We start from the raw sequence: 12,109 nt of genomic DNA on the forward strand, positions 1-12,109 counted from the left end.
TATTTAAATCACCAAATATCAGTATTGGAATTGATATTGTTCCTAAAAATCCTGCATTGGTCGGCCTCTAGTGGTGGTTTTAATAACTTTTTAAGGGCAAGTTAACCCCTTGTGCTTCTTTTTGCTAGTGTCTGTGTTTCTGCTCCTGTTTGAGTTGTCCTTGACCTTTGAACTCAGCTATGAGGAGCGCGCCCGATACTTAGAAAATATCGTGCAGAACCACCAGGAGCCAACCACGTTTGAGGATTACGCAGCCCGAGTCTACAGTCCTGCTCCTTGCACTCACCTGCCCTCTGACACAGGTGAGACCACAGCAGCAGCAGCAGCAGCTACACCTGTCAAAAAATGTATGAAATAGGCTATAAATCTGGGTGTTAGCCATAACATGAGATGGTGTTAAAATTAAGGTAAAATGGAGCCACACGTCCCACATGGTCTCCTGACCCTTTAAAGTGTATGCAAATATTGCATTCCAGTGAATTATCTGGAAACATGTCCAACATTCAGGGTACCAGAAAAAAGTGCAGCACACAGTAATATGTAATATGTCCTGTACTTTTAACGTTTCAAGGTCTCAGAAATTCTGTGCACACCCCTGTGAATGTTAAATCAGAAAATATCCACAGTATTCATGAAACACACTTAAGTTCACGATAATTAACTAATTCTAAAAGACAGGGTAAATTTGGGTGGAAAAGCCTAATTGGTTTCTTTATTACACCTCATATGAAAAATAAACAGTTAAACCAAAAACTGCAACTATTCTCAGATAAAGTTCTTTTATTTTAGAGGGGATATATTTGCCACGTCAGTAGCTGGACATAGTAGAAGAAATGCACTCCGACTCATTCGCAGAGGACTAAAGCTAGCATTAAATTATGGACCAAATAGTATTCTATTGGTATTCTATTCTAGTCCTTTTGTTTTATGTCCTCTTCTCAAAGGAAAAACAGGTAAATAAAAAGTAAAATGTACAAAAAAAAATTAAAAATTTTAAAATCCTATGAAATGGCTGATAATTTTTTTTTAAAAAAAGAAAAGTACTCAGCTCCAAAGGAATAGACGTATGGAAACCCTCCCTACATACAGGAGGCTTGACGTTTTAGTTTCAAGTGTGGCCAAAGCAAACATCAGACGCTGCCCTGTTATAGGGATCGCTGCACTGCTGAGCACTTCACATTTCTACATTGTTCACTTCTAATTAAAAATGTCTTAAAATGGCAGATTTTGATTCTTAAATTGGTGCCGGAGCCCCGACGATAACAGCGTGACATACTCAATAAAAAATCCCACATATTTTGTGTTTGTTGTGTACAGATTGTATTTTGCTGGCACTCATTGTCCAGATTTGATAGGATGAACTTCAGAGCACACACACACACACACACACACACACACACTGTAGCTCACAGCCTGAGTATCTGCTGAGCTCTGTTTTGTATCCAAAGCTGCACTCGGGCCCTTTTTTCTCTCTCTAGAGCTCCTCTGAGGAATTAGCTGACATCTGATCAGCCGTAGAGATGCCAGGCACGCACATGGGACTTAAATATGACTCTCATATGTATCCTGTTTAAGTTTATTAAATCGATACAGATCATTAGTCCTTGCAATTTATCTGCTTAAAATGGTGGTCTGTCCTTTGGCTCCAGTTTAATCTAATTAAAAATTAATTAATTTTTGTAGGTAAGCCGCATATTTTCTTCTTAAAGACTTATAAATGTGTGACCTGAAGGAGCAGAAGTGCGTGGTGTAATCAAATGATGGTTTGTAGGGACACATGACAGGTGTGACTGTGTGCGTTTGTCTTAATATTTGTATAATTGATGCCTGTTTCCTTCCCTTAGCCACCTGCTCCTCATCTTACCAGCTGCTGTGTCAAAATATTAATAATAATACAACAATAATCAACCTGCTTTGAGGTTAAATAAATCTGGCACAACACCCCCGCCCACCCCACCCACAAATTTTCACTCATTCTTATTAAATGGCATTTAAATGTAACCTATTAAAGGCTCTGTTTTGGTTTGTCATGGGTTGGGCCCCAAATTCCCTTTCAGAGCACAGGATCAGATCCCAGTAATTTCAGTAATAAAGCCTGCTTGATCATTAGTCACGATGAGTGTGTCACATCCAAAAATTGTGAATTGAGATGCTGCTTTTGACAAACTTTTGATGATCCCGTGCTCTGAAGTCAACCCAGAGTAATTCATTTCCTGCCCTCCCTCTCCTGTATTTACTCACAGGTTCACCTCTCTTAACAAACACAATGATCAATCATTCTTCTCTCTGTTCTTATTTTCTTTTGTTTTATTTCAATTTTTCCCACCCATTTTATTTTCTTTTTGTCCCCCTCCCCCCCTCCTTTAGATCGTATTGTCTCACTTGCCTATAGCTAAAAAGGTAAGCCTGGTCACATGATTGACACGCCCAGTTCTGACTGGCTCTTCCTAATGACGTTACAGCCTAGCCTTTACACTCCTGTGATTTCTCCATCTCTCCGTTTCTTCTTCCTCCTGTGTTTTCGACTGTTTAACCAGGTCTGCATGTGTTAACAGCTGCCTTCACTTTAAAAGGAAGCCTCACTTTCAACTTGTGGTTTGGTGTGACTTTTGTTTTATGGATCATTATCAGAGGCAGTAAGAGGGCAACACACTTGTTTTTATTCTTGAGTGTCAGACACACAAATAAGTCCAGTTTTAATTTATTCTTAAAAACAAAACCATCGCCTGGTTTAAATTTTAAAGTGTCTCTTAGGTTGGTCTCCTTATCTAAGTGCTAGTTGTTTATCTTTTCCTTGAAGTCCTTTTCTGTCCAAGCAGCAACTTTCTGGGGCTAAAACTAAAACTTTAAGCTGCTTCCAAAAGCTGCAGTCAGTCCCTGCAGACTCCCGTGCTAAAATGCACGCCTTTCCAGCAGGAATGCGCTTGTTCACAGCCTGATCTCTACAAGTAATTTCCCCAGTTAATAATGGTAATTACCCCCACTGGTGACTGGATCTGTATGCTATTGGTACCTTTTATATAATTGTTGATCATTAAAGTGAAAAATATAAGGGCCTGCTGTGTTATAGTTGAACTAACAGACCATCCAAGCAACCCAAGAAATGGGTTACATCCATTTTTTGCAACTAACACAGATTTCCTGAGACTTCTGAAAAGGAGGAGTCATTGCAGACCACCTGAACTGTGGTGTGAGCCCTTGTGAACCCAGTGAGCACACCGTTTGTGCTTTTTATCCACACCATGTTCACCACATGCTATATTCAGTAGATTTAGCTCCCCTTAGCTTCTACATCTGAACTTCAGGTTAAAGATTTAACACAGGCAGCTGCAAGTGGTGAGAATGGGACTTCCACAGAGCGATCTACAAATTTTAAAAGTTTTGCTGCAAAGGTGAGTTTCACTCATCACAGGCACAAGAAGACAAAACATTTTGTCTTCCTCTTGAGATGTCTGACTCACTGGCTGTCGGGATGAAAATAACATCTTGATTTATTAACGTACCCACTCTGCATCCTGATAAATGTTCCTCAAACACGACACGAACGTCATAGCAAATCGCTCTCCGAGGCTGGGTGAAAGTGAGACGTCCTTTTCTCCTGTCTGTCCACTCGATCCGTAACTTGGTCGTTCTGTTAACCTTCGATGTCACGCTCACCTGGTGAAACTTGACCTCTAACCTTTTTGTATGCTCCTCTCGCGCTGTCTCTTCCCGGTTGTGATATGATGTAGTGCCATAGTGCTGCTCAAAAATATGCACTCTGACACCCTGTTAAAAGTGGTAAACCAAGCATAGGTTTGCACATGTGCACAAAAGCTGTTTGAATGTTGGACTAACGCTGTTTTCTGTGTTTTCAATTGTGCACTTTCAATGTAACAGGGATGGGACAAATTAAGTGAATATGCTCTGTTGTATGTGTACTCATTATTTTTGTGTATGTATTGTAAATGTGCTTGTGAAGTCTGTCATATGTGTCTTTCTGCTCCTTTCTGTTACACGTGTGGCTTTTTCTTTTTTCTGTTTTTATTCAGTTTTCTTTTTCTTCTCTCTCCTGAACTGCTCCTCTTCCAATACCTTCTTTATTTCTTTGTCCTTCTCTCTTTCCTTCTTTATCCTCTCCTAACTTCCACTCATTAGAGGAGCATAGTGCAATGTATCTGATGGTCCCGAAACCACTAGACAGCTTTAACCAGCTCAGGGTTAAAGGGAAAGGTCTTAAGCAGAAGGTTCTTCATGCTAGCTGTGAATGGTATGCACTAGAGATGGTGAATAAATTGTGAACTTTAAATTGCACTTTAAAATACTTTAAATTACAGGACAGTCTGTGCAGGGAGTTACCAGAAGTTTCTCTGCAATTTTAAACATTTATTTTTTGCAGTTTTAGCCCAGATGTCGTTCTGTTGGAACATTTCTTTATTATGTAGTAAACCTGAGACCTGCTATTTAATTTGCACTTCTGTTTCTTGTATTAAGATGTCTCAGGGACTAAATGTTTATCTAAACGTCTTTACACTGACACAATGGTGAGTTTCACTCGTCCAGCCCACTTAACATCAAAGTGAGCTGTACGTGAAATGAGTTTGACAGCCTTGCTTTAAACTGTATCATCCAAAGCTATCCTGATAGAGGTGGTACCTGTTCTATAAGAGGTTCAGCTGCAAAGCAGGAAAAACTTTAAAATGTCTTTGTAGTCACTGGTAAAGGGGTTAGTATGTCCTATCAGTGAGGCTTAGTTTAGCTCAGATTAACTTAATTTTGGTTGGTTTAAATAATTACTTTTCTGTTTCACATTAAGTATAGGTCATGCACATGTCTAGTGGTTTTGGGGAACCTTTAACTTAAGGAAATAGAGCTTTATCAGGTTCCTGTCTCTAGCTGTGTGTATGTTTATCTGACTGTCCTGCCTCTGTGACTGTAGGAATCTGTGCAGTGTGGCTTCGTAGATCACAGTGGGCTGAAATATAATTTTATTGTTGTCCCTTCATCCTTTTTCTCCTTATTTACCTCCACCCCCTCACCTCGCCCGTCTTCCCCTCAAACCCCCCTTCTCCTCCTCTTCTTCCTCTTCAGGCTCCTGCCTAGAGATTCTTCGGGGAGAAAGTCCGGCTCTTGGGGAGGCCGGGAGCGACACGGCGTCCCCCATGTCTCCTCGGACTAGCAAGAGCCGCATGTCCATGAAGCTGCGACGCTCCTCCGGATCAGCCAATAAGACCTGAAATCCCCAAACTGCAGGACTCAGCCAGAACTCACACTTGATATCACATTAGGAAACAAAAAGCTTTCATATCAGCCAATCAGAGGTATCAGGATCCTCAAAAACAAGCCATTTTAAATTGGTCCGTTTACAAAGCACACAAAATTAGGTATGTAGGCAAATTAATATAAACTCTTGAGTAGGCGCTGATTCATCCCAGCATGTTGCATTTCTGGTTGGACCCTGGGCTTTAATGGGCACACGTGTTCTCTTGTACTAAATATATATAAAAGTATTCTATGGGCAATACTGTAAGTTTTATTTTGAAAAATACTCACAGATGCTGCTCTGTATATCTGCAGCTTTGCTTGGGGAAAAAAAAACCCACACACACAGAGAGACAAGTCAAACCCGTGTTGCAGCATGTTGAGTAGTAAAATTAGCAGTGCAGTATTAGTTCATAACAGCCTGTGCCATGTTAGAAAGTGCACACAATGCCAGTCGGTGTGAGCAGGACTGCAAAGAAGAAAAGTGTCAGTGTGCCGCGTCATGTGCCGAGTGTTCCTGTAAGGAATCTGTGTGTGTGTGTGTGTGTGTGTGTGTGTGTGTGTGTGTGTGTGTGTGCTGTAAAGAAAGCGATAAGTCATTTTTTAATATTTTTTTTTGTGCGCAGCACAGACCTGAAATGATAAAGAAAGTTAGTTTCTCAAGCCAAAATAAAAAAAACGTTCTCCGTGTTTGAATCCAGAATAAAAGTCTGAACTTCCTCTGATGATCATTAACAGGACCGACCGATGGAAGAGGAGGCACTTGCATATATCATTTTGTTTTCTTCTGATGCTGTAACACGAGCACTGATATTAATATTAACATGTTGGGGTTTTTTCTTTTAATTGACTGTAAACTGAGTTTTGACCCGAACAGGAATGTTACTGTATTTTTAGTCAGTCCTTCATCTGAGGCAAAGAACCACAGCTTTTTCTTTCTTTGTTCCCTCGAGTATATGTTGTATATCTATATGAGTATAAATATATATATATATACATAGTAGATATATGAATATCTATAAGAATGTGTACAGTGTAAGGAAGCTTGTTGTGCGTGTGTAAATACGGTTATAGCTGCCAAAGCCAAACTGTGGTTGAAATCCAAACCGCAGACTTGCTAGAAAACAAAACAAAAAGTAGGTTAGCGCTACAAGATTTCAAGCTTTCATAACCAGCTTGCTCTTCATCGTCCAGGAATTTAAATTCATTCTACGTTGTTCTTCCCGTGATGGAGCTTGTAAATCTGTATGGAGGGAATCATCATTCTCATGAATTACTGTAAAAGGCTGGTGGGTGGGGGGGAAAGGGGACTGGTATTTAAAACACTTCAGCGTGTTGGGATCTGGGTCCACAAAAGTCCACTAAGAGTTGGTTTAGTGCTTCATTTTCAGTGTTTTGTAGGCAGTTTTCAGGGTTGGGGGGGAAATACAAAAATGAGAGAATCACCGCCAAAGAAGGGGAAGAAAAAGAGGTGTCATTGAGGGAGGGGGCATCAGCATGCAGTCACAACACTACCACTTTTTTTTTTTTTAAATGTATTTAACATTTTCAGTTTCTCTTTCTGTGAGTTTAGAGGAAAAAAGGTTAAACGAACGCTCTTCCCGTGTCTGTTACTGGTGAAAGTTTTGTTACTGTTTGTTTCAGCCATATACTCTATAGATTAAAGGGATTGTGTAACAATTTTCTTTTATTTCAAACTTAATATTTAAAAAGGAGGAGATCAGATTCATGTGCACTTACTTGAAGTCAGCTGAGGTTTGAGTCTTCCCTTTAAATTATTTACTCTTGTTACTTTTGTCACTGAGGTCAAAGCACCATTGAATGGTTGAGAGGCCCCACTGCACCCTGATCTCTACATGCTGCGTGTATATATGTGTGTATGTATACTAGAGGTCACCGAGCCTGCTCAGTTCACACCCCAAACTCCGTCCCAGCACCAAAACCACACGACGGCACCATGTTTACGCGCCCTAGTGGATTAGCGTTCAGATGCTGCTTTAAAGATCCACGGGTTGTACATACTGTTCTTTTTTTGTCCCCTACAACTAGTTTCCACCCAAAGAGCATGAATAAGTCATATCAGCGTCACTCTTCATCTGAAGAGGAGAAACAGTGTAAATCCCCCACCTGATGGATACTACTGATTACACACACTGCATGCTTTGACTGCGCACACACTCCACAAACTGTCAACTGTGTGAACATGTGTTAACGCCGGCCACACGGCAAGCGTATGGATGTGCCACGATGGAGTTTGACAATAAAACAATTCGTACCAGTAACTGCCAGAGTTGTGTGGTTAATCAGCTTCAAAACAATAACAGCAGCAGGCTGACAGCGCAGTGTTGATTGGACTCTACTCACATTTATTCACAATTGTGTCATTAGTTTCACATTCAGCCATATCAAAATAGGACCATACAGTCTTCATAGAACCACACGTTACATTTTTAGCATCATAAAGGCATTTCGCAAATATCTCAACATGAATAATCAAAGACAAAAGACCTTTTTTTAATAGCAGTATAACATTAACTGTTTCATTTCTGTATGAAAATATTTTATAGCTGAGAAATTAATGAGCATGTTTATTATAAAAGGTCTGATTGTTTTCTCTTTACTCTTATTCATTGATCTCTGTACATTTGTGGTTTGAAAATTTAGTTTTTTAGGATGAGAAGGAGGAAGATCACCCATTATGGTTACACTCCTAAGCTTCAGTGAACATAAAAACAAATGCCAAGTTCAAAATGACTGGCTGTTGGGCCCGTTTTACTCACTCTGGTGGTGGCATTAATGAGCTTTAGTGCCAGGTTATTTGCAAGAGAAGCTGAACTGTAAGTAATAAGAAGAAATAATTTAATCGGTTAACATTATTCTGGATTATTTGTTTTGTCCGGTAAGTTAAAATATCCCCTTTTCCCTTTAAGGAAAAGCGAGCTAGGATGGTTGTGTAGAAGCCAGTTTCCAGGCAGGGTTTCAGCACCTTGGACAGTTACAGGTCATCTTCAGCATCTTTTACTCACTCAGGGTGTAGCATATAGTCCAAATATACTACAGCAGAACTATAAATGTGTTATTTAAGCACCCAGAGAAGAAACAATCAGAGGTTTGTGGTAGATTGATAGCTTTGTGGGAGAAAAAAAAAGACATTTTGAGATGTTATTTTATCAGATTTTAGTATCTACGAGCAGTTTTTGTGTCCAGGTGACCATTAAAATTCATTCAATATTTTAAAATAAGTGCCCGGAGGTGTTACCAAGATGGCTACCAAGTGGCGAGACTTGCTTCTGAAAGGACTTCTTGATAAATAAACGTTTTTCCCCTCTTTTCCAAACCACAGTTTTGCGCGCGACTCACGGCCGCACGGTCATCTGCAGCAGCATCACCTGCCGGTTCTCGGTGGGGTGAGACTTGTTGATGTGTCTCGTGAGTCCCGGGGAGCTGAAGAAAGTGGAGGGGCAGTGTTTGCACGTGAAGATCTGTTGCTGCTCCTGCTGCTGCTGGTGGTCGCACTCCCCGCCACCGCTCTCCTCTCTGTGCGCGTGGAAAACGTCCCCTCTGCGTCCTCCTCCCAGAGTCTCCGCCATCAGCTCGTCCCTCATCGCGTGCCACAGCCGGTGCTTGTCCCTGATTTCGACCGACGGGAAGCGCGCGCCGCACAGGTGACAAAGGCACACCTGGCTCTGTCCGGAACTGGGCTCGCGCGCTTGGCCGTAAGATGCAGCGGGCGGAGACGCTCGCGATGTCATCTCGTGCGCGGCCAGGTGTTTCTTCAGGTAAGCCTGCCGCCGGAACTTCTTCCCACAATACCGGCACTCGTACACCTCCTCCTCCGGTAACGACTGAACAAACGGCAGAGGCGGAAGCTGCTGCTGGGGCAGGTCCGCGCGCTCCTCTGGGTTCAGCACGAGGAGACTGGACGGCGGGCTGTCCGCGGCTCTCACCTGCGGCTGCAGGTCCAGGCAGCTCTCGGCCGGGTTCCGGTAACGCGAAGAGGAGTCGTAGCGGGGAGGCGCGAGGCCGTCGCCGTCTGGGCTGTCCCGGGACCGCGCGTGGAGCAGCAGCAGAGACTGCTCGCGCCTCATGCGGGAGTTGTCCAGCGCCGCGTGGTGCTGATTGGTGTTCACGCGCAGCAGCTCGTTCTCCTTGCCCTCCAACTCCACCGGCGGCCTCTCGTGCTGAGCGAGCCCTCGTGCCTCTTTGAGCGAAAGGTTCTTGTTGGGGGTCGGGGTCTCACCTGCCGGGCTGCTCACCGGGCGCGGCTTGTGCCAGCGGCGGTGAGAGGCCAAGTTGGCCGGGCAGCTGAAGACCTTGTCGCACTCGGGGCACCGGTACTCCACACGCACTATGCGGGAGCACTTGTGCTGCGCAAGGGAGAAGGGGTCGGGGTACTCCTCTTTGCACAGCTGGCAGATGAACTCCCCCAGCGGCTGATTCCCGCCGGGGCCGGACGACTTCTCCCGGTGCCTCCGCAGCTCGGGGCTCTCCTTCTTGATGCGCAGACCCAGAACCGGGGAGGTCGTGACCTCGTCCTCGAAGTTCAGCTTCCGGTTCACTTTGGGTTTTTTCGTGGGGTTGCTGCACGCAGACTGTTTGCTGTGTCTGCTGCTGCTCGGCTCGAGGAACGAGCGTTTCCTCGCCGCTTCCTGGCTCATCACGGTGAGATGCGGGAACAGGTGCACGTGGGGAGGGTCATACTTGTCACCGTGACCGTAGGACGGCGCGTGGTGGCGGCTGCTGCTCGCGAGGATCCTCTCGATGGAGGCGGACACCGAGGTCGGCGTGGAGCTGACCAGGAACGGCAGGTCCGGCAGGTCGGGTACTGGGGAGGACGGCAGACACCTGCCCGTGAACAGCAGCTGTTTTTCTCCTTCCTCTCGCTGCTCAAGAAGTCTCGTGCCAACCGGTTTAACGGGGCTGCAGGAGTCGGTGAGTGGCGGAGGCGGCGGCGGGAAGAAGCAAGAGAAGTCACCGTCGGGGCTCAAAGCGTCCAACTCGCTCTCAGGTAACTGCGCGCGCCGGTCCGCCTCTGCCTCCAGAGCGGACTCCACGTGCGGGCTCCACGCCTCCCTGACACCAGCGGAGTCCTCGCGGGACACTGGGAACTCTCCGTCCTGCCGCTGAAACGGGAAAACACTGAGCACGTGGCTCTCTGCTCCGGTCGCTTCACAGCTGTGCCCCCCGCCGCCGCCGTTCCGGTCACTCTCCGGGTTGTTGTTGTTGCTCCGTGACCGGTATGACGCCGAGCCTCGCCGGTGTCTCTTCACCAAGAATCCTCGAGGCATTGTGGCGATGACAGCGCGTGGCACAAGCACAGCGGAAAGGACAACAACTCTTGTCTCGAGCCCACTTTCAAGTAGAGCTTTGAAGTGGCGGAAACAGAGAGAGAGGGGGGCGCGCGCAGGTATGATGAGTGAACGAGAGAGAGAGAAAGAGAGCAGCCTATCCGCGTTAACATTTTTTTCCATCCAGCCTCACGGACACCGATAGCTTTGACTGAATGCTGAAATTCAACATTAGACTAAAAATTATAAAAGCACAACAGCGAAGAAAAAAAATAGTGCCAGGCAGGGGCGTGTCCAGGTGGAGGTGGCACAGGGTGGCACCTGCCCCATGAGGCATGATTTTAAGTACTTTAAATGTTTTTTATGCTAAAATTTCTGTAGCCTACTATAACTTAAGTAGAGTCTAAGTATGGTTAAATGCTAAAGTGTGTTTAACCTTCAGGTGTTGAATATATTTATCTGCGCTGTTTAGTTTTAATCATATAAATGTTTCCTGCCACAAAATTTCCAGTAAAACGGTTTTGATTACTGATTTAAATTGTAGTAATTTTTTTTTAAACAGCAGTAAACCAAATTACTCTAAACTGAAAGCTCTAATTGAATCTTATTGTTTTGTTTCCATAAACAGTCACAAAATAATAAACAAATCCATCCACAATTAAAACAATCATTGGCTGCAGCTCTATAGAAAGCAATGTCCTTATTAGTTTTTTATCCTCTGGAGTGGATATATATATGCATGTTTTTGTTTTAAAATATAGGCTTTGATTTTTATTGTAATTCCTGTGTAACTGTTTCATAATTAGGTATCAGTAATTGGGATATTTTGAGTGGTTCTGCACAAATATTTGAAGTATTACTTGTCTTCAAACAAGATGTTTACTCAGATTTTCTTCAGACTTCTGTTTCAAAGTAAAAACAGCCCAACCATGATGACTTCACTCTAAGTAGTTATTGATTAAAACATTACGACGTCACCACTTCATCTATAATTTGGTACTGATGATACTGTAATAAATAATTAATATAAACCTACCTTCAGTTGTATTTATTTTTTGCAGTATCAATTGTGTTTTTAACTCTTTGCATAAACAACATATATAATGATAAAAGAATGTTTTATAGGTAACAGAACAGGTATGATAGACAGAAAAAAGTATTTCTGTATAAATTTTAAAGATCCCCGTTGGACATTTTAGGGTGGCCACTGTAACTCTTATGAAGCACCACTTACAGTACATAATACTGCAAAACATGTGCTCAGTGTTTCCTATGCCATTTTTTTCTGCACTGCATTTATTTATGATCAGATACTGTGCCACAACTGGTGCCACAACGTTAAAAGATCCATGGAATGCCTCCTGCATAATGAGAAAACCTATAACTTCTGAAAAGGCTGTTCTTGGAGTGAGGTAGGTCACTAGCGAGACCTTTTTTAAGTAAAAGAAAAGTGTCTGGATTACCTCAGGGGATAAATTTGTCTTCTTAAAAGGTAACTTAGTCAGGAAGATCAGGAGACCCCTAAAGTCAGAGTAGCGGGAGCCAAACTTCACCTTTTAAAGTCAGTGCCCACATTAGCA

The 12,109-nt window shown here is 43.5% G+C and overlaps 2 protein-coding genes across 7 annotated transcripts in view; one reads left to right on the plus strand and one right to left on the minus strand.

The window, feature by feature from the left end:
- ralgapa1 (Ral GTPase activating protein catalytic subunit alpha 1) overlaps positions 1–7,523 on the plus strand; it is a 72,052-nt gene extending 64,529 nt beyond the window's left edge. For 5 of the 6 annotated variants that reach the window (XM_040042791.1, XM_040042794.1, XM_040042792.1 and 2 more), the window contains 2 exons: positions 178–302; positions 5,071–7,523. In XM_040042791.1, the coding sequence (XP_039898725.1) occupies positions 178–302; positions 5,071–5,216 (271 nt within the window). In that variant the 3' untranslated portion in view covers positions 5,217–7,523. Of the gene's footprint in view, positions 1–177; positions 303–2,367; positions 2,401–5,070 lie in introns of all 6 variants that reach the window. The other variant, XM_040042793.1, reaches the window with a different exon arrangement.
- LOC120740424 (insulinoma-associated protein 2) lies at positions 7,420–10,762 on the minus strand. Its single transcript, XM_040042815.1, has one exon. It carries the CDS (start codon positions 10,710–10,712, stop codon positions 8,598–8,600), a length of 2,115 nt encoding a protein of 704 aa, XP_039898749.1. The 5' UTR covers positions 10,713–10,762; the 3' UTR covers positions 7,420–8,597.
- Between the last annotated feature and the right edge of the window lie 1,347 nt (positions 10,763–12,109).

Source organism: Simochromis diagramma, unplaced genomic scaffold (assembly GCF_900408965.1).
Source record: "Simochromis diagramma unplaced genomic scaffold, fSimDia1.1 OVJJ01000304.1, whole genome shotgun sequence".
NCBI lineage: Eukaryota > Metazoa > Chordata > Actinopteri > Cichliformes > Cichlidae > Simochromis > Simochromis diagramma.

Excerpts from the sequence above, each read along its gene's own strand:
- LOC120740424 (XM_040042815.1), bottom strand. The coding sequence starts at position 10,712 with ATGGAAAAAAATGTTAACGCGGATAGGCTGCTCTCTTTCTCTCTCTCT.